General features: G+C 41.6%; 1 protein-coding gene across 2 annotated transcripts in view; it reads left to right on the top strand.

The window, feature by feature from the left end:
- Nucleotides 1–21,548, top strand: part of tmem232 (transmembrane protein 232) — a 196,478-nt gene extending 174,930 nt beyond the window's left edge. For both annotated transcript variants that reach the window (XM_039759417.1, XM_039759416.1), the window contains 2 exons: nucleotides 5,297–5,390; nucleotides 21,176–21,548. In XM_039759417.1, coding sequence (XP_039615351.1) covers nucleotides 5,297–5,390; nucleotides 21,176–21,358 — 277 coding nt within the window. In that variant the 3' untranslated portion in view covers nucleotides 21,359–21,548. The remainder of the gene's footprint in view (nucleotides 1–5,296; nucleotides 5,391–21,175) is intronic.
- Nucleotides 21,549–22,585: the final 1,037 nt, after the last annotated feature.

Raw genomic sequence — 22,585 nt, 5'->3', positions numbered from 1 at the left:
TCAGTCAGTCTCAGTTAAAGCTCCAGGACCATTGAGGGCTGCCTACTTTTTCTGCGGTCATTTTGGCCATTAGTTTTGTGTTATAATCCCAGTTAAGTTCATACCTTCGGGCAGTCCCAGCATAAACCACAACCCTGGGCCAGTTTCCTGCTTAAAGAGTATTTTGCCCCCCAAAAAATACCCTACGCCAAAGAGCAACTAGCTGTGTCTTTCACGTGAGGTATTGAGCCACTGTCTCCTGACGGCTATAAATTGACCCAGGAAATTAGCACTTGGTCATTAGCTTCAGAAAGCCTGATGTTTTATTCAGGTAGACAATTTCCTTCACTAGAGGTTTTATAAATAAATTGTAAGCAACACTTTATTAATGAATACATTTCATTTCTGTTTTAAAAAGTAGACGGATTCAGCAATTTATTCTAATACTTGGTCTCCTCCAGCATTTTTATATTAATCTGTGCTCTGCATGGGATTCTTCTGGACTGTTTCTACTATAAGTCTGAGGCTTTTTTTCATAAATGTACTGATTGATTCAGTATGCAAATATCTGAATGTTATTTTATGTGGCAGGGTGTCCCCTGGCAGCAGCAGTACACCTTCAGAAATAGGGCAGGAAGCAAGAAAACAGTCTAATGAATTTTATTTTTAGAATTCCTGCTTGCAACAGGCATGACGTTGAATGGCGCCACACACCAGGCAATAAAGGAGGTCAGGCAAAGACATGGATCAGCCACAGATGTTCCCTGAGACTTGACCCCTTGGATCATCATAAACTCCTCTTGGGCATTAACTTTTCATTTCTTACCGCCCCTAGCAAGAAGCCATTTTCATAAAATGCATTACAAAATAGCTGAAAATGTATTTTTCTCCATCTACTTATCCATAATGAGAAGCTGCAAATAAATTACATAATGTACAGTGCCTGAAAGTCATATTTTTCAGCATAACAGAGCTTTCTCAAAAATTGCTTAATTCAATTCAGAGTCGGTTGTTGCAGCCTATTCCCAGCAATATCGGCCCAAGGCATGAATTGAACTTTGGTTTTCTCGTATTTATTTTAGTTTCAGACTTGCATCTGTCAATTAGCTATAAGTAGTGGAAAGCCCTTAAAGAACACCCTTCGTTTCCTGATTTTTTTAATACCATTACGATTTGCCATTAACACCAGGCGTTACAGTACTAGGATTAAATCTGCCTATTTTTGTGAGATGTTTTCTTTCATCAGCCGCTGATATTCTTTCTTGGCATTGTTCAACCACTTGTTACACATATTCTGGAGATTCAAAAATGTCTAACTTGATAACTGTTGCCTCAAGGTTCCATTAAACTGTTTGTACTGTATTGTATAGATGTGATAGTGTATTTGTATTTTTTTAGAACATTAGTGGAGTTTTGATGAGAACAGGCCATTCACCCCAGTGAAACGTGTTAATCACATTTACCCAATTTCTCCAAAATGACAGCAACTCGAGCTTTGAAGTTTCCCAAAATGTTATTACCATATATGCTTGCGGATAAGTCAGGACTTGATTTTGCCGTATCATTTCTGGTATTTTATAATGTCACTCGTATAAGTCGAATGTGGAAAAGTCACGCTATTGGTCCAAGAGATTATGATATGCCAACGCCCACCTGAGAGAGTAACCGCGGAGCACACTGTCCTTCTTTTCTATGTATTGTGCCTATGTAACCACACAGTAATACCCGAACTATAATTTAAAGTAGTAACTGGGATCCTCCATGCTAATTCTCTTCTTAATTTAAACACTTAAATAATGTCACTTTTTGATTTCCAATTGCCTAAACTGAAAAGATTCAACTCCTTCAGTCACTCCTCATAGCTCTTACCTCCCATCTCTCTCTTCTGGACTTTCTGTGGTGCTGCCATGTCTTTTTTGTAATATGGAGACCAAAACTGAACATAGTACTTCCAGGGAGGCCTCAGCAGTGTGTTATAAAGCTTAAGCATAACCTCCATTGACGTGTACTCCACACATCGTGCTATACAACCTAAAATCCTGTGAGCCTTCTTGAGCGTTTCTGTACACTTCATTGATGTAGATCATGATGAGGCTGCTATGACTCCCAGATCTTTCTCATAAGGTGTATTTTAAATTTCAAACATTCCATTTTTTTATTCAGTTCTAACATTGTTACTTCCCACCTGTACTATTTAACTTTCACTTATTAGAACATTAGAACATTCTAGACGAAAACAGGCCATTCAGCCAAACAAAGCTTGCCAGTCCTAACCACTTATTTCTTCCAAAAAAACCACACTACATGGTAGCTTATTCCAAGTGTCTATCATTCTTTGTGTAAAGAAAAACTTCCTAATGTTTGTACGAAATTTACCCTTAACAAGTTTCCAACTGTGTCCCTGTGTTCTTGATGAACTCATTTTAAAATAACAGTCTCAATCCACTATACTAATTCCCTTCATAATTTTAAACACTTCAATCAAGTCACCTCTTAATCTTCTTTTGTTTAAACTGTATAGGCTCAGCTCTTTTAATCTTTCCTCATAATTCAACCCCTGAAGCCTTGGAATCAGCCTAGTCGCTCTTCTTTGGACCTTTTCTATCGCTGCTATGTCCTTTTGGTAGCCTGGAGACCCAAACTGCACACAGTAGTCAAGATGAGGCCTCATGAGTGCATTATAAGGGTTGAGCAGAACCTCCAAGAACTTGTACTCCACACACAATGCTCTATAACCTAACATTCTTAGACTTCTTAATGGCTTCTGAACACTGTCGGGAAGTTGATAGCTTAGAGTCCACTATGACTCCTAAATCCTTCTCATAAGGTGTACTCTCAATTTTACGACCGCCCTTATATTAAATCTCCTTGGCTAGCGAGTTGTTGTAACTTTCTGTTTTCTTATTTTTTCTGCACATATTGATGTACAGTGGAACCTCAGGTCACGACTGTAATTCATTCCAAAACTCTGGTCGCAACCCGATTTGGTTGTGACTTGAAGTAATTTCCCCCATAGGATTTTATGTAAATACAATTAATCCGTTCCGGACCATACGAGCTGTATGTAAATATGTATTTTTTTAAAGATTTTTAAGCACAAAAATAGTTAATTATACCATAGAATGCACAGTGTAATAGTAAACTAAATGTAAAAACATTGAATAACACTGAGAAAACCTTGAACAGAGAAAACTAACATTGCAAGAGTTCACACTATAGCCTTACGAACCGCTCTCTGTAAACACTTTTTTTTAATGAGTGACCCGAGGTTCCACTGTATTCTTCCTTTTCTGTCAGTGTTTTAAAATTTATTAATTTTTGACTTTGTTAAAATAGTTCTGCTTCTTAGTTTTATTTTATTGCAATGTCATTTTGAATGACACCGACACATAATAGCAGTTGCCAAGGTCACTGATGTCAAAATAAATATGGTGGCATCAGCGGATTCATGCCTCGGTGAATACAATTCTGTCAGTGAATTCTACCATTAGTTAGTTAAAAAACAGTACAGATTATTGTCAGGTATCATTCCAGTTTGGACTTTTACTTCATTCTTGACCTGCGCCAAGCCTAACCCCTTAAAAGCCTTGACATTTTGGTATTTTCTATGTTTTGTTATCTCCTAGTCCTTATGTTCACTCACAACAATCTTTGGGCTACTTCAGCCTACCCTATCATTCAAAGTACATTTAAGAATTGTTACTGCTTAGGAGAACCTGATGGTTACTCATGACACACCTCTATTCTCTCAATTCTCTCAAGCCGCATACTTGTCTTTGCTTTGTTTTGCTAAACAAAAAACTTTTCCTCAGAAGAGAATTTTTGGACTTTTCAATGTGTGCCCTGACATTTAGTTTGTCTTTTTATTCTGCGTGAAATAAAATAGCAGAAAAAAAATATTTGATGATACCAGTAGTTGAAAGAGGCATACATGGTCTGATGACTGAAAATGTGGGAACGAAACAAGAGGAAAACATAGTCAGAAAAAGGCTAAGGTCAAAACTGGGAGAAAAAAAATATCAACACACCAAAGCTCAAAATGTTAAACAAAACTCAAAGAACATGAAAAAACATCTCAATGTTGTTTTGAGAATATCCAGAATCTTGGACGCTTTCTAGAGTGCTTAAACACTGTCACCTCAAGGATGTCATACAGTGCAGTGTTTGGGACTTGCCTTAGCTATGGGTGTACAGAATGGTGGTACTCATGAAAAAATGAAACATTCCAAACAAAATAATACCATCAGTAATATTTCATAAAATGAAAGTTAAAATAAATTCCTTATAATTCAGAATTTCCAGAAGTAATTATGAAGAACAGGAGAAAAAAATGATTGTGTTCATTTAAAATTAAACAAAGGAACATCTCAAAAACATTACTACGGAATAAACAAAGAAGACAAATAAAGGTTTGGAGGGTGCACCATTTGTAATGTTATCAACAATGAAAATAATCTTTGAAGCAAGTTATCATAAAGGACTGATTCAAAATAGTGACTGATCAGGAGGTTGGAGTGCTCAGGTTTTATAGGTACAGGACAGGAAAGGGCGGGATCTCAGGTGGAAATGAGGTCTGCAAGGAGGGCGTGTCACTGCACTGGAAGTGGGTGGAGTCTTAGCTGGGCTTTCCTTGTGGTGGTCTGTGGAAGAGGGAGAAAAGCCACAAGTATCATTCATCAACCTTTGACTCTTCATCTTACCGCCAGTTAAGCCCTTAGACAGCCTCCCATGCGTGTGTGTTTGACACTTTGTATAACGCTATTGCTTTTGGTTTGGTTGTCAATCTTTGTGTCCTTCATAGTTTTGACCTCAGCGTTTGACTCTTCCTATATTTGACCTGAAGTACCTCCACTTTATTCTGGTTCTCTAAAACTTTTTTGTGGGCCATCATTAACAATTTTATGGCATAAGTGAGGAATAGGAGGAGGTTCGGAGCATGCATTGATAAAGCGCGATGAGAATGTCTATATTATAAAAGCATTTTCAGCGGAAGCATTAGCCAGGGCGCTTGATTGGAGATCCTGTCCAATTTCTCTTTTCCTCTCAGTCTCAGTTTCCTTTCTTCTGGGCTGATCCAGGTGTTATGTCTGGGTCACTTGCACAATCAGGAAAACAATAAGGACCAGGCAAGCCAGCGCAGTAGAAATGATGTTTGACGTGGAAGCAAGTCATAAAAATTAAAGTTAAGTGATGGAAGGGTCAGAAACTCCAAAACAGCCTGAATGTTCCATAACATTTTTATGACTTGCAGAACTTACTGTGTTGTTAACTTTATTATTTTCTTTTTCTCCTCTGATGTGCATTTTTCCTGATTAAGTCAAGAAATTCTGCTGGCTGAAGCTGCACATGAGCCTCTGCCTACTTTCAACCAGAAGACTGAATGTGATCTCATGAAGATGATAGATGATCAGGTAAAGTTAATGTTAAGTAAAAGTCAAATAATCGAAATTATAAGATATTACATGATAAAACATGTTAACTGCCAATGTTAAATTAAACAAGTGTAGAAATACTCTTCACATAAAAAACCTTTAACGGTTACTTTATTGCTGTGAGAGTTAATGTAACACTGGTGATTTTGCAAAGACTATCATGTAGGAACTCATTTATAAATTTTGTGAGAATGTCTACATCGGGAGTCTGCAAAGTTGGTCCTGCAGGGCCGCAGTGGCTTTAGGTTTTTTTTCCAACCTGGTGTCTTAATTAGAAGTCTATTTTTGCTGTTGATGCACTTACTGCTTATTAGCGACTGGGAGCCTGATTGAATCAGGCTACAAATTGTACATTTGTGAAATCCATACTTTCTCTGCAAAGAATTATTAGTTTTTTTAAGTCCTTGAAATGATTTTGTTATCATGGCACTGATTTGTGCTTACAATAGACCTTTTCGGCCAACGTAATGAAGAGCTTCCTGTTTAAACGGGGCTGCGAGACGTGAACTCAGCTCTTCGGCATACTTCATTTGATTTTTTCCGGCAAACAAATTTTCAAAACAAACCGTATTTTATGACTCTAATCAGGAGTCGGAATAATAATTATGTTGGCGTGGTCATTTTAGATCTGAGATTGGCTAAAATGTAAACAATGACCATTGTTAATACCCAGCCATCATTACTCAGTTTGCCAATAGATGTCAGAAGGACGGATGCCAAAACCGAACTACCCAAAGATAGATTTCGACGTACCTAGCAAATGGGGATACATTCTTAATTACTTAAGTCAGTCGACGATGTTAGTCCTGGAAATTACACCTCACCAAACCAACGTTCCAAAAACCAACCGAACTTACTGTTATCTGCTCGAAACAACACTGACTTACTACTCTCGGCCGACCAGCGGCGTCACCGAAGCATTCAAACATTCTTAGCCAATCATGCAATACTACGTTCATGTTGGCCACGTTATGTTCTAACTACAGAGGCAGAGTCCCATTGCATGGTTCTAACTTGTATTGAGTCGAGATACTGAAGCGAACACCATACATATGGGGTATTGACGCGAACACCATACATACAGATAGTATCAAATTATATATAAGGATTGCTCAAGCAGCATTTTTATGCTTCATTTTTTTATCTCACTTGTTAAGATTCCCCACCCCTAATTGCTAATTTTAGTCTTAAACAGCTGCATCTTCTTCTTCTTCTTCTTTCGGCTGCTCCCGTTAGGGGTTGCCACAGCGGATCATCTTCTTACATATCTTTCTGTCTTCTGCATCTTGTTCTGTCACACCCATCACCTGCATGTAACTCTCTCACCACATCCATAAACCTTTCCTTAGGCCTTCCTCTTTTCCTCTTACCTTGCAGCTCTATCCTTAGCATCCTTCTCCCAATGCAAACCAATGCAATCTCACCTCTCTGACTTTGTCTCCCAAACATCCAACTTAAGCTGACCCTCTAATGTACACATTTCTAATCCTAACCATCCTTGTCACACCCAGTGCAAATCTTAGCATCTTTAACTCTGCCACCTCCAGCTCTGTCTCCTGCTTTCTGGTCAGTGCCACCGTCTCCAGCCCATATAACATAGCTGGTCTCACTACCGGCCTGTTGACCTTCCCTTTCACTCTTGCTGATACCCATCTGTCACAAATTACTCCTGACACTCTTCTCCACCCATTCCACCCTGCCTGCACTCTCTTCCACAATCCCCATTACTCTGTACTGTTGATCCCAAGTATTTAAACTCATCCACCTTCGCCAACTCTACTCCCTGCATCCTCACCATTCCACTGACCTCCCTCTCATTTACACACATGTATTCTGTCTTGTTCCTATTGACCTTCATTCCTCTCCTCTCTAGAGCATATCTCCACCTCTCCAGGGTCTCCTCAACCTGCTCCCTACTATCGCTACAGATCACAGTGTCATCAGCAAACATCATAGTCCACGGGGACTCCTGTCTAATCTTGTCTGTTAACCTGTCCATCAGCATTGCAAATAAGAAAGGGCTCAGAGCTGATCTCTGATGTAATCCCACCTCCAACTTGAATGCATCCATCACTCCTACCACAGACCTCACCACTGTCACACTTCCCTCGTACATATCCTGTACAACTCTTACGTACTTCTCTGCCACTCCCGACTTCCTCATGCAATACCACAGCTCCTCTTGAGGCACCCTGTTATATGCTTTCTCCAGGTCCACAAAGATGCAATGCAACTCCTTCTGGCCTTCTCTAAACTTCTCCATCAACATCCTCAGAGCAAACATTGCATCTGTGGTGCTCTTTCTTGGCATGAAACCATACTGCTGCTCACTAATCATCACCTCACTTCTTAACCTAGCTTCCACTACTCTTTCCCATAACTTCATGCTGTGGCTCATCAATTTTATCCCCCTGTAGTTACTGCAGTCCTGCACATCCCCCTTATTCTTAAATATCGGCACCAGTACACTTCTTCTCCACTCCTCAGGCATCCTCTCACTTTCCAAGATTCCATTAAACAATCTGGTTAAAAACTCCACTGCCATCTCTCCTAAACACCTCCATGCTTCCATAGGTATGTCATCTGGACCAACAGCCTTTCCATTTTCATCCTCTTCATAGCTGTCCTTACTTCCTCCTTGCTAATCCATTGCACTTCCTGATTCACTATCTCCACATCATCCAACCTCTCCTCTCTCTTGTTCTCTTCATTCATCAGCCTTTCAAAGTACTCTTTCTATCTGCTCAACACACCCTTCTCACTTGTGAGTATGTTTCCATCTTTATCCTTTATCACCCTAACCTGCTGCACATCTTTCCCAGCTCGGTCCCTCTGTCTAGCCAATCGGTACAGGTCCTTTTCTCCCTCCTTAGTGTCCAACCTCTCATACAACTCATCATACGCCTTTTCTTTAGCCTTTGCCACCTCTCTCTTCACCTTGCCTTATCTCCTTGTACTCTTGTCTACTTTCTGCATCTCTCTGACTAACCCATTTCTTATTTGCCATCCTCTTCCTTTGTATGATCTCCTGTATTTCCTCATTCCACCACCAGGTTTCTTTTCCTCCTTCCTCTTTCCAGATGTCACGCCAAGCACCCTTCTTGCTGTCACTCTTACTACATCTGCTGTAGTTTCCCAGCTGTCTGGTAACTCTTCACTGCCACCCAGTGCCTGTCTCACCTCCTCCCTAAACTCAACCTTGCAGTCTTCCTTTTCAACTTCCACCATTTGATCCTTGGCTCTGCCCTCACTCTCTGCCACTTCTTGATCTCCAACATCATCCTAAAGACCACCATCCTATGCTGCTTAACTACACTTTCCCCTGCCACCTCTTTGCAGTCTTCAATCTCTTTCGGATCAACTCTTCTGCATACCTGTGTGCATCTTCCTCCACTCTTGTACGTAATCCTATGTTCCTCCCTCTTCTTAAAATATGTATTCACCACAGCTATGTCCATCCTTTTGGCAAAATCCACTATCCTCTGACCTTCTTCATTCCTCTCCTTGACACCATACCTACCCATCACCTCCTTGTCTCCACTGTTCCCTTCACCAACATGCCCATTGAAATCTGCTCCAATCACCACTTTCTGTCCCTTGGGTACACTGTTCATCACTTCATCCAACTCACTCCAAAATCTTCTTTCTCACCCATTGCACACCCAACTTGTGATGTATATGCATTAACAATATTCATCATCACACCTCCAATTTCCAGCTTCGTAATCATTACTTTGTCTGACACTCTTTTCACCTCCAAAACACTCTTGACATACTGTTCCTTCAGAATAACTCCCACTCCATTTCTCCTCCCATCCATACCATGATAGAACAATTGGAATCCACCTCCGATCTATCTGGCCTTACTCCCCTTCCATTTAGTCTCTTGCATGCACAATATATCAACCGTCCTTCTCCCCATCATATCTGCTAACTCTCTCCCCTTACCAGTCATACTGCCAACATTCAAAGTTCCTACCCTCAGTTCCACTCTCTTTACTTTCCTCCTCTCTTCCTGCCTCTGGATACATCTCTCCCCTCTTCTTCTCCTTCTTCTTTTTCGGCCAACAGTAGCCCAATTTCTGCCAACACCCTGTTGGCTAACAGTATTGGTGGTGTTTGTTGTTAACCCGGGGCTCGACCGATCTGGTATGAAAATTTGTATTGTTTTCTGCATATTGATTTTGCAAAATGTTACACTGGATGCCCTTCCTAACGTAACTCTCCCCATTTATCCACGCTTGGGACCAGCACGAAGAAACTCACTGGTTTGTGCATCCCCTGTGGCTGGGTTCTTAAACAGCTGCATCTATTATTTTAAATTGTCCCTTATCTATAATAATAAAAGGCAAAGCCCTCACTGACTGACTGACTGACTGACTCACTGACTCATCACTAATTCTCCAACTTACCATGTAGGTAGAAAGCTGAAATTTTGCAGGCTTATTCCTTACAGCTTACTTACAAAAGTTAAGCAGGTTTCATTTCGAAATTCTACACGTAACGGTCATAACGTTAGAATAATGGTCGACAACGTCCGCCATGTTGAACTTTCTTATTTATGGCACCATCTTCACGAAATTTGGTAGGCGGCTTCCCTGCACTAACCGAAACCGATGTACTTACTTATTTCGATGGTATGACGCCACTTGTGGCCGCCATATTGAACTTTCCAACGTCACCAATTTTCAAACTTCCCGTGTAGGTAGAAGGCTGACCCCATCTTCACGAAATTTGGTAGGTGGCTTCCCTGCGCTAACAGAAACCGATGTACGTACTTTTTTCGGTGGTGTGACGCCACTGTCGGCCGCCATATTGAATTTTCCAAACGTCACTAATTCTCCAACTTCCCGTGTAGGTAGAAGGCTGAAATTTGGCAGGCCCATTCCTTACAGCTTATTTACAAAAGTTAAGCAGGTTTCATTTAGAAATTCTACGCGTAACGTTCATAACGATCAACAACGTCCGCCATATTGAACTTTCTTATTCATGGCCCCATCTTCACGAAATTTGGTAGGTGGCTTCCCTGCGCTAACCGAAACCAATGTACATACTTATTTCGGTGGTATGACGCCACTGTCAGCCGCCATATTGAACTTTCCCACGTCACTAATTCTCCAACTTCCCGTGTAGGTAGAAGGCTGAAATTTGGCAGGCCCATTCCTTACAGCTTACTTACAACAATTAAGCAGGTTTCATTTAGAAATTCTACGCGTAACGATCATAATGGTCAACAACGTCCGCCATGTTGAACTTTCTTATTTATGGCCCCATCTTCTCGAAATTTGGTAGGCGGCTTCCCTGCACTAACCGAAACCAATGTACATACTTATTTTGGTGGTATGATGCCACTGTTGGCCGTCATATTGAACTTTTCTAAAGTCTTTGTTACTTATGGGCCCATCTTCAAGAAATTTGGTACACGGGTTCCCAACGCTAACTGAATCCTACTTACGTACATATATACGTCCATAGCCTGCAGCTCGGTCACCGTGTGAGGCTGCATTGGGTCCCCCATCCCAACGCCTCCCACGTTGTTGGCTGCCTGCCTATATAAGGCCATCCATCGCTCCAGTCTCTACATTCCCTTCCTTGCTTCGCCACGGGATTCATGTCTCCCTACTGATAACTACAGCCTTTTTATTTAATCCACGGCTTCTCCGCTGTTTTATTGTTCATTTATTACGATTATAGTTATTGTGTAGGTATTTTAGACTTACTTTACATTGCTCAGGTACCCATTTCCTTTATCATTCCATCCCCCATTACCATGTCTATCGAGATGATCACTATTGATCAAAGAACTATCACTTACCGAGTGGTTTCCATGCCCGGAGATACCACCTACCTTTTCCATTCTCTTTGTTATATATTGAACGGCCATATCAGGCTCACTCTTGATATCCGGAGGAACATTGTGTCTTATGTATTGAATGACTGGGACAGGTTCAAGGTGTGGACTGATGACGGTACAGGAGATAATTATACTACACAGGAGCACTATAAGAGTGAAATGCTTAAGCCCTTCACCTATGGTTCTGCATGTGAGTTGATGGCTACCACTGAATTGTTCGGTTGTCACTTTCAAGTGTACCGAAATGACCAAATATTTTACACCTTTCGACAACCGCCAATGCCTCTTAAACATCTTAGATTGACAGGTGACGATTTCAGTAATGGACACTTTGATGTTTATGAATGTTTAAACTCTCAAAAGCTGGATGCGAAGTTATCGCTGAAACCGGTTGTGTGCTTACAACGCTTGACAGATGCCGAATGTCACTTCAACACAACAAGTCCTGCAAATACTGTCATAATTGAAACAAACCATGAAACTCAAACCGATTATGACAGCAGCAATCCAAGCTGTGAGATTTGAGACAAGATTACTGTTCACATGGCCAACTGTAAGTTGCATGCTCAAGAGTAAGCTCAGCGCACAGCTTGGTCATGTTACAACCGGAGGGCCGAACTGACAACATGGTATACAAAGAGATCCTTAACAAATAATTATTGGCATATTTTCCCTCAGTTTAAAAAGGTAAAATTTTCTTCTTAATAAAAATTTTAATGCAGTACTTCGCCGCTGCGAAGCGCAGGTATTTTGCTAGTTAGCAATAAGGTGCAAATGACAAAGGAACCAGCAGTTGTCCATCTAACTTGTTTCCCATTCCATCTATGTGTATGTATCATAGAAAGAGAGAGAGGGGCTAGGAGCATACGCTGATACAGTGCATTACCTCACCCACCACATGACAAACCAACTCAGGATCCCAGATTAGGACCCGAGTGCAGCCAGGCAATGGGTGACACCTCAGCACCACACTAGTTCAGATGGAATAGAACAGTGGGAGGTTTTTTTATGGTGGCTGGAGTGCCAATTCTGACACCAACCCCCAGGTTTTTCCCTGCATGTTGGAGGGCCTACATGCATAGCTGGATGCAGGTTAATGTCATACCCAGGATGGAGCAATTGCAGGTTAAGGGTCTTGCTTTGGGGCCCAATGGAGTAGAGTCATTTCTGGCATTTATGGGATCTGAACTGGCAACCTTCCGATTACCAGTGATTACCAGTGCAGATCCCTACCTCAGAGCCACCACTCCACGCATATCATAGAGCGTCTGGTTTAATATAATATTTAGAAGGAAGCTAAAGAGAAAAATGCTAAAATCATTTGGATAATCTTGGAAAGACAAAAATCTACAGGATAAGAGTGATCTCTAAAAAGAGACAGAACAAATAAATAAGGTTTGGGTTGACCCTGAGATCCTGTGTATTATAAATGCAAGTTGTTAGGCTCTTCAGCAAAATTAATGGCCCTCAGAACGCAACTCTAAGATGAGACTGGACAAGATGGCAACGCTTCTGGCTGAATGTAGGAAGAGGGGGGTCCAGGGTGAAGGACACCGGAAGTGACATCATCGGTGATTGGTCTGTAGAGGGAGGAAGAGAAGAGCCGTTAGTATACACCACCACCTTGTGGATTGCGGTTGAATTACCACCACCAGAGCCTTTAAGTTGTCCTCAAGGTGCAAGTGTGTGACAGACCTGACATGGCAGATAGAAAACACACACAAGCCATGAAATTAAATAAGATTAATCGTTGGCAATTATTAGTTTCTAATTAAGAAACTGGGTTTGACAAAAAAATCCTGCCACTATTACGGCCCTCCAGGAATGACTTTGCCAACCCTTCTGCTACATTAAATTAGCCTTTTCAGGGGAGGCACCAGCCAGAGTAGATGCTACTGTCTATTTGACAATGCAGAATGATGAATGTGTTGTCTGTCCTGGCTATGGAAGAGTGGACCAGCAGTTTGTCCATGTACAAATCTAAATATACTCTGTAATGTAGACGATATAATGCACTAGTGAGACCGCATCTGAAGTACTGTGTGCAGATCTTGTCACCATGTTATAACAAAGACATAGCAGCACTTGAAGCTGTGCAGAGGAGAGCCACCAGGTGCATCCCAGTACTTAAGGACAGTCCTACTCGAGTAGAAGAGACTGTGTGGGGACCAAATTCAGGTCTTCAAAATCCTCAAAGGCATTAATGAAGTTGATCCAGCAAAATCTTTTTAACCAAAAGGTGAATCATGTGCTGAAAGACCCCCACGGAAATTAAAGGTGTACTCACACTAGCAATTTAGCAAAAACCTGAGCATGTTTGTCTGAATGTAACCCAAAACTAGTGTGATCGCTCCATGCTAGGCTACCCTGCTCTGGCCCGCATAAGAGATGGGCTCAGGCAGAGTTCAGTAGGATTCGGGAACAGTGTGATCGCTAAAAGTACTTGAGCATGGAACACAGACATGACGTCAATGAAACAACTCAATTTAATTCAATACTATTTGAGTTAAACACAGGTTTTTATTCTCAGCTTACAGATGAACGTGAATTGTAGTTGGCAAGAAAAGTGGAAAATTCCACTCTTCACATCATTTGACTCCGTAAAAATCTTCTTGTTCATGCAGCATGGTTAAGAGCTAAATGCTGCACTGCACATTCAATAAATCTGTAAGAGGGTAGAGCGTTATCCTACCCTACACAACTCCAGAGAAACCACGAAATAAGGAAAATCATTTTGATACGCATGCTGTCACTTGGTGTTCGGATCTTGTTTTGGCTTTACACAAAGTCACATGGTGATAATGAAAGAATACCTGGATCCATTAAAGAGTAGTGTGAGTGCACACCAGCGAGGGAATAGGGAGACGGGACCATCGTGCTCAGGCACCGTACTGAACAAACATGTCCAGTGTGACTACACCATGAGAGGAAGGGCATTTAGGACTGAAGCCCAGGAAGCACTTCTTTATGCAAAGAGTTGTGGGAATCTGAAACAAATGGTTGATACATTTAGTTGAAGTAGAAAGCTTGACGACCTTCGAGAAGAATCTGGATGAGATATTGGGACAACTCAGCTATTAGCTAAACAAGTAAGCCTAATGGATTGAATGGTCTTCTCTGCTTTGTCAGATTTCTTATGTAAGTTTTTCAGGCATTGTAGACATTTTTCCAATCATTTGTAATTTTTTTGTTGTTGTTTCAACTCTGTGCCAATATCAAAACTAACTTTCACTTGTTCTTTAGGGTTATGTTTTGGGGGGTCTAGAACACCAGATTAACATAATAGAGCACTGCTAAATACAGCGGGCAGATGCCCAAGTCCACCCCAAAATGACCACACATTAGTGTCTTCAAAGTCTAGGACAGGGGTGCCCAAGACGTCGATCACGATCGACCGGTACATCAGAAAGGTAGTGCAGGTAGATTGTGTTGCATTCAAAAAAAATTTTTTTAAACGTTAGTCTATCATATATCCTCCCTATTGCATTTGCCACTTGATTGACATACAGGGCGGCCAGTCAGAGATCTTTTTTCTTCTAACACACTGGTCATCCCGCACGCACGATCAAACATGCAAGCTACTGTAAAATTCCGGCTATCTAAGTGATCTAGTTAGCCTTTCAATTTATATCGACTAAAGAAGGGATTTAAAAAAAAATTGTTTTGGGGGGATGATTATGGGCTGGATGTGGAATTGAAAGAGGATTTTGTTTCTCTCACAATGTCACAATCGAAGTGCGTTTGTCTGATCTGTCAATCTATAATTGCTATTCCAAAGAAGGAAAATGTGGAAAGGCACTTTCGAATTGTTCATAAAAACTACGAAACTGACTTCCTTCTGAAAAACTATCTGATAAAGAGAAAGGAGAGGGAATTAAAATCGTAGTTAAATGGACAGCCGTCATTTTTCATTCGGCTGAATTCAAAAGCAAAGGCAGACACACCGAAGCATCGTTCCGGGTGAGTCACTCGATCATTAAGCATAAGAAGTCCTTCCAAGATGGAGAGATGATAAAAGATGCCTTTGTTGAGGCAGATGGCTAGGGAGAAATTCCTGCTGAGATTTCAAGACCTCTGGCCGAAGAAAAGGAGTTTCTCCTTGTCATTAAACATGCAGAATACAAGCAACTTAATAACAATTAATGGCCGCTAAATTGGCATTTTTTTACCAATCTGACAAACATGTTGAATGAGCTTAATTTACAGCTGCAAGGAAAAGGAAAACTGTGGTCAATATGATTAGCTCAGTTAATGCTTTCAAATGAAAAATGCTGCATCTGTCCTCAAAGCTGCAGTGCCTTGATTTGGGGAACATCCAAAACCTCGCGTCAGAGCTGGAGACGCAATGGAAGGTGTGTGTGCAACTTGACAGCATACGCTACACAGAGCAGACTGAAAATTGCCTGTCAGACTTTGACAGACATTTTCAAGACTGAGCTTTACTTGAGCCAGTCGCTACATTTAACTGTTATCCATTTAGGGAAGATGTTGAGGGTGATTCACCCGCATCAAAAATTGCAACACTGTTTCACCTAAAACTCCTCTACAGTGGAGGGTAAGATTTTGACACTACAGGATGAGATTCACTTGAAGTCTGGGGCTCTTGGACAGTTTTGGAACTTACTCACAGAGGAAAAGTACCCAAACATGAGGAACTGTGCTACCTCCTTGACTGGATTATTCGGCTCTACTTATTTATGCGAGTCAGCATAAATCCAAATACTGTACTGACCATAAATGTATTGAATTGTTATTGTGCCATAAGGGTAATTCATTTATGCAAGGTATGACAACATATATTTTATATATAAAGTATACTCAGTATATATACATAATTTTTAATGTAGGTACAGTGCTTTCAAAAAGTATTCACAGTGCATCACTTTTTCCACATTTTGTTATGGTACAGCCTTATTCCAAAATGGATTAAATAATTTTTTTTCCACAGAATTCTACACACAACACCCCATAATGACAATGTGAAAAAGTTTACTTGAGGTTTTAAAAATAAAAAATTGAGAAAGCACATGTACATAAGTATTTACAGCCTTTGCCATGAAGCTCAAAATTAAGCTCAGTTGCATCCTAATTCCCCTGATCATCCTTGAGATGTTTCTGCAGCTTAATTGGAGTCCACTTGTGGTAAATTCAGTTGATTGGACATGATTTGGAAAGGCACACATCTGTCTATATAAGGTCCCACAGTTGACAGTTCCTGTCAGAGCACAAACCAAGCATGAAGTCAAATGAATTGTCTGTAGACCTCTGAGACAGGACTGTCTCGAGGCACAAATCTGGGGAAGGTTACAGAAATTCTGCTGCTTTGAAGGTCCCAATGAGCACAGTGGCCTCCATCATCCGTAAGTGGAAGAAGTTCGAAACCACCAGGACTTCCTAGAGCTGGCAGGCCATCTAAACTGAGCGATCGGGGGAGAAGGGCCTTAGTCAGGGAGGTGACCAAGAACCCAATGGTCACTCTGTCAGAGCTCTAGAGGTCCTCTGTGGAGAGAGGAGAACCTTCCAGAAGGACAACCATCTCTGCAGCAATCCACCAATCAGGCCTGTATGGTAGAGTGGCCAGACAGAAGCCACTCCTTAGTAAAAGGCACATGGCAGCCTGCCTGGAGTTTGCCAAAAGGCACCTGAAGGACTCTCAGACCATGAGAAATGGTCTGGTCTGATGAGACAAAGATTGAACTCTTTGGTGTGAATGCCAGGCGTCACGTTTAGAGGAAACCAGGCACCGGTTATCATCAGACCAATACCATCCTTACAGTGAAGCATGGTGGTGGCAGCATCATGCTGTGGGGATGTTTTTCAGCAGCAGGAACTGGGAGACTAGTCAGGATAAAGGGAAAGATGACTGCAGCAATGTACAGAGACATCCTGGATGAAAACCTGCTCCAGAGCGCTCTTGACCTCACACTGGGGCGACGGTTCATCTTTCAGCAGGACAACGACCCTAAGCACACAGCCAAGATATCAAAGGAGTGGCTTCTGACAACTCTGTGAATATCCTTGAGTGGCCCAGCCAGAGCCCAGACTTGAATCCGATTGAACATCTCTGGAGAGATTTTAAAATGGCTGTGCACCGACGCTTCCCATCCAATCTGATGGAGCTTGAGAGGTGCTGCAAAGATGAATGTGCAAAACTGGCCAAGGATAGGTGTGCCAAGCTTGTAGCATCATATTCAAAAAGACTTGAGGCTGTAATTGCTGCCAAAGGTGCATCGACAAAGTATTGAGCAAAGGCTGTGAATACTTATGTACATGTGATATCTCAGTTTTTTTATTTTTAATAAATTTGCAAAAACCTCAAGTAAACTTTTTTCATGTTGTCATTATGGGGTGTTGTGTGTAGAATTCTGAGGAAAAAAATGAATTTAATCCATTTTGGAATAAGGCTGTAACATAACAAAATTCCGGATGCACTGTAGATCATTTTGACCTGGTCATTTTAAAAGTAGCTCGCGAGCTGAAAAAGTTTGTCACCCTGGTCTAGGAAAACGCTAATGATGTAAGCAACATTTATCTAAAGGTGAATCTATTCAGCAAACACACAAGTTGGATCCTGATAGCCAGATAGTCCTCACTCGTGCAAACGCAGAGATCAGATACAACAAAACACACTGACAGCCCAAATGTTTGTCAGAGATTAATTTAATCCTATTTTAAATGGTGGCAAAGTAACTTGCCAGTCAATGACTGATTTTTGTACCTTGCAGTTGAAAAATAATTTATATTTTATCAGGTGGAAATAACAGACATTGAATATTGGGCAGGGAAATTGACATTTTATCACCATTTTAAAAACATGACTATATCTATAAATATATAGAGTGGAAACGATTTTATGACAGGAAAATGTCTAGCGTGCTGGCCAAGAAATAATACACAGAGTTTAAAGGAGTCCAAGAGTTTCGTCAGTTTGCTTGTAATGTAGGTTGACTTGACTCACACACGCACTTAGAGTACAGTGAAAGCTTTGACATTGCAAACGATGCTGGCTCAGGAAATGATAATATAATTAAATATTTCCTACTTCTGTGCAAACACTTTAAAGTTAAACAAAATTGCATGTAATTTGTCGATCCACTCTGATACAGTGAGGGGGCCTGATGAGCGGTCCCCCTGGAATTTGTTTTGTTAGTGCATTTTTACTTCAGCTTAACACGATTAACCTTCGCACCTCAGCTTCACCGGGCCCAAAAAAGCCTAATAGCTTTGAGTTCCGTGCCTGTTTTATATGCACATGATAATGAATATGACATTTCACTTTAAAAGGTATGTAGGAGTATTTAATTAGTTTATGAAAAGGGAGTAATCAATTTGCATGCAGGATTTCAAACATAGTTGGCATTATCTGATGATTTTTGTCCTTACACTAAACTGCCCAAGGATTAAAAAAATGAGATTTTTCATCAATTTCCACTGCTCCAGTGGAATATAAATTGTACTTTTCACTAAAGTGATATGAGCATCCTTTACAGGACCGGATTTTAAATGAGTGTGTCACTTGAATGCTGGCTCTTCTCACTGGGCCATCTGTCGGTCTCTTAAAATAAATGAATCAATATAATGTTGCAAATAATAACTAATTATTAAAACACTCTTCATCTGGTTAAGGTACACAGTTCACTGGCTTTCTGTATTATGCTTATGAACACATTCCTTTTATGTTGCTTATACATTGTGAATTTGAGTCATAGCCAGGAATTCAATGCAGAGTTAGAAATTTCCAAGTGTTTCTGCATCATTGGTTTTAAATGTAACATTTTAATTACAGCCTATTGGGATCTTCGTCATCATCATCATTAGTAATATGATGCTCTGTAAATGCTTTACTCAATCAATCAGTTATGGTTTTTTTTTTTTTTTTTAATATTGCCTTAAATATTTAAATGTATGTTAGTTCCAATAAGGCCAGCACGGTGGCACAGTGGGTAGCACTGCTACCTCGCAGTTAGGAGACCTGGGTTTGCTTCCCGGGTCCCCACTGCGTGGAGTTTGCATGTTCTCCCCGAGTCTGTGTGGGTTTCCTTCCAGAGTCCAAAGACATGCAGGTTAGGTGCATTGGCGATTCTAAATTGTCCCTAGTGTGTGTGCTTGGTGTGTGTGTGTGCCCTGCGGTGGGCTGGCACTCTGCCTGGGGTTTGTTTCCTGCCTTGCGCCCTGTGTTGGCTGGGATTGGCTAAAGCAGACCCCCCCATGACCCTGTAGTTAGGATATGGCGGGTTGGATAGTTCCAATAATGAATCCATCCATCCATCCTGTGCTCCTGGTTTTGCTCTGGGGATTCCAGCATTGACCCCCACAGCTCAAAGCCACGGGTTTACACCAATGTTCAATTGTGTAAGTAAGTGAGTGTTATGTTGGCTTAGTGCCCAGGCCAGGCCCGGTACCAGCGTCACACCCCTTGATGAGAGAGAACCTTCTATATCCTCACATGAAAACGGGGTTTAGAATATGTGAATTTAACATTATAACTTCACATTTAAAAAATAATTTTAATGCCATTCAGGGTCATGTGGAGTCTATCACTGATGAATAACAGGAACCAACACTCAAGACAATGCCAGTCAACTGCAGTTAAAATAATACATTTTTATTATTAGTAGTAGTACTAGTAATATTCCTCCATATACGAATTAGTGAACCTGCTTAACTCAGGGGGCCGGAGCCCATCCTGACAACAATAAGCACAAAGCAGGACCCAACCCCTACTTGGGCCATCAATCCATCATAGGCCCCATTTATATAAACGCCCACCCTGAGACAATTTTGGCTTGCCCGTTGGCCCAACAAGTACAGTTAACCGAACATATGCAGACACAGAATGTGCAAACTCGTGAGAGTTATAAGCTAGGAAAAAGGAAAGAATGTACTCACCACATTCCTGTGCAGCCCATCAGCTGTTTAATATTTAATATGCCGTATATGATGTAATCCATAGACAGTCATTGTCTAGTCCACTTAGTCCTGAACAGGATCATGGGGTAGAGGGTGACGGAGGCTATCCCAGGGCACAAGGCAGGAACAAACCCTGGACAGGGCGCCAGTCCATGGCAGGGTGAACACACACACACACACACACCAAGGCCAATTTATTACCGCCAGTCCACCAGACTGTGAGAGGAAACCCATGCAGACATGTAGAGAACATGCAAACTCCATGCAGGAAGGACCAGGCTCAGTGGGTAACTACATTCACTAGAACTCTTACGCTGCCTCTCAGGTGCACACGCATGGCACAATGCCGTTTCCACTGTGTAATTATCCTTGTTCTCGGCTGTCTTTCGAGTTCTGATGAAGGTCTCAGCGACTGGCAGCAATGTGAACTGGCCAGGAGGTAACCCATCTAAGGTCACTGCAATGCACTCTTACAATAGGCACATGAGAATCGCCATTTTAATCTGACGGCAGCGTAAGTTTAGAAGTAAACACTATACAGGTCTGAACAGGGGCCAAGTGCTTTGAATGTGCTGCTGAAACTGAGATGAGTGAAGTCAGTATTAACTGATGACAAAGGGGTGACAGGAATGACGTGTGCAGATGTGGGGAACCTGGCAGGCTGGGTGAAACTGAATGTACATGAGATGGGAGATGACCAATATCTCAATTCAAGTTGAAGCTTTCTTCTTTGAATGTCTCCCATTAATGGGTGACAACAGTACAATACCAACAACAGACAATGAAGACAACACCATACATTAAAGGTAACATTAAATGGTATTTACAAGACTCACTCGCACAGTTGTCAGCATCTAGCCATGGAATAAAACTGGTTCAGAATCTACCGGTGTGAATGCTAGTAAGACCTGAACCATGTAACTGAATGGATGAGCGAGATAAATGACTGAGCAGAACAATAATGCAGTTTGCCTTCCTTATTCCATTTTCTTTATTTTAGTGGAAAAAGGAGTTGCATATAACAATGGAGGAAGAGGCACTTAAGGAAAAGGAGGAGTTGGAAGAAAAGCAAAAAAATGAAGAAGAATGTTTGAAGAGCATCATGAGAAGAAGAGAGGAAAAATTGGGAAAGAAGACCAAACCATATGAGCTTCACTTTGAAGCTGTAACAACTGAAAAATGAGGGCCTGACGCACACCACATCGATTGTACATAGACTGAGGAAGGGGCTGTGCGTCCACATTGGGGGCTTTACTCTTGCCATTCTGGACTGCAGGCTGTCTTTGTATGGGTGCTCTGTTGTCTGATTGCCAAGCTAAACATTATGTGTTACCACAAAAGCTCTGGATTTCAAGCTGCATTAAAAATGCTGAAACCTGCATGGCGTAGACTTTTTGTGAATCAAAATCATCTTTAAAGTTCCAGCTTTTTACCTTCAGGAGATGAATGGAACCTGTGCTCTTCTTACGACTTTAACTAATCCTCTTATGCCCTTTGAACTCCTGATTTTGTGCTTTCTAACAGTGACAGCTCACAAATGGTAAGAAGAAGAGATATATTTGGAGGTGTGTGATGTGAAAGGCTATGGTAACTTTTTAATGTGCCTTTGAAATCCTAACACTGAAGGTAAGCAGTGTGCCATTGCCAGAAGGTTTGCTGTGTCTCCCAGCACAGTCTCAAGCGCATGGAGAAGTTTCCAGGAGACAGGCAGTTACTCTAGGAGAGCTGGACAGGGCCGTAGAAGGTCCTTAACCCATTAGCAAGACTGCTGTCTGCTCCTTTGAGCAAGGAGGAACAGGATGAGCACTGTCAGAGCCCTACAGAATGACCTCCAGCAGGCCACTGGTGTGAATGTCTCTGACCACACAATCAGAAACAGACTTCATGAAGGTGGCCTGATGGCCCGATGTCCGCTAGTGGGCCCTGTGATCACTGCCCGGCACCATGGAGCTCGATTGGCATTTGCCATAAAATACCAAAATTAGGAAAGTCCACCACTGGCACCCTGTGCTTTTTACAGATGAGAGCAGGTTCAACCTAAGCACATGTGACAGATGTAAAAGGAACTGGAGAAGCCGTGGAGAACATTATGCTGCCTGTAACATCATTTAGCATGAGTGGTTTGGTGGTGGGTTAGTGATGGTCTGGGGAGGCATATCCATGGAGGGATACACAGACCTCTACAGGCAAGACAATGGTACCTTAACTACCATTAGGTATCGGGATGAAATCCTTGGACCCATTGTCAGACCCTTACTGGTGCAGTGGGTTCTGGGTTCCTCCTGGTGCAAGACAATGCCCAGCCTCATGTGGCGAGAGTATGCAGGCAGGTCCTGGAGGATAAAGGAACTGATATACCATTGACTGGCCCCCATGCTCACCTGACCTAAATCCAATATAACACCTTTGG

This window comes from Polypterus senegalus, chromosome 7 (assembly GCF_016835505.1).
Source record: "Polypterus senegalus isolate Bchr_013 chromosome 7, ASM1683550v1, whole genome shotgun sequence".
In the NCBI taxonomy this organism is placed as follows: domain Eukaryota; kingdom Metazoa; phylum Chordata; class Cladistia; order Polypteriformes; family Polypteridae; genus Polypterus; species Polypterus senegalus.
The sequence above is the reverse complement of the archived record's forward strand: the minus strand, read 5'-3'. Positions and strand labels throughout refer to the sequence as shown.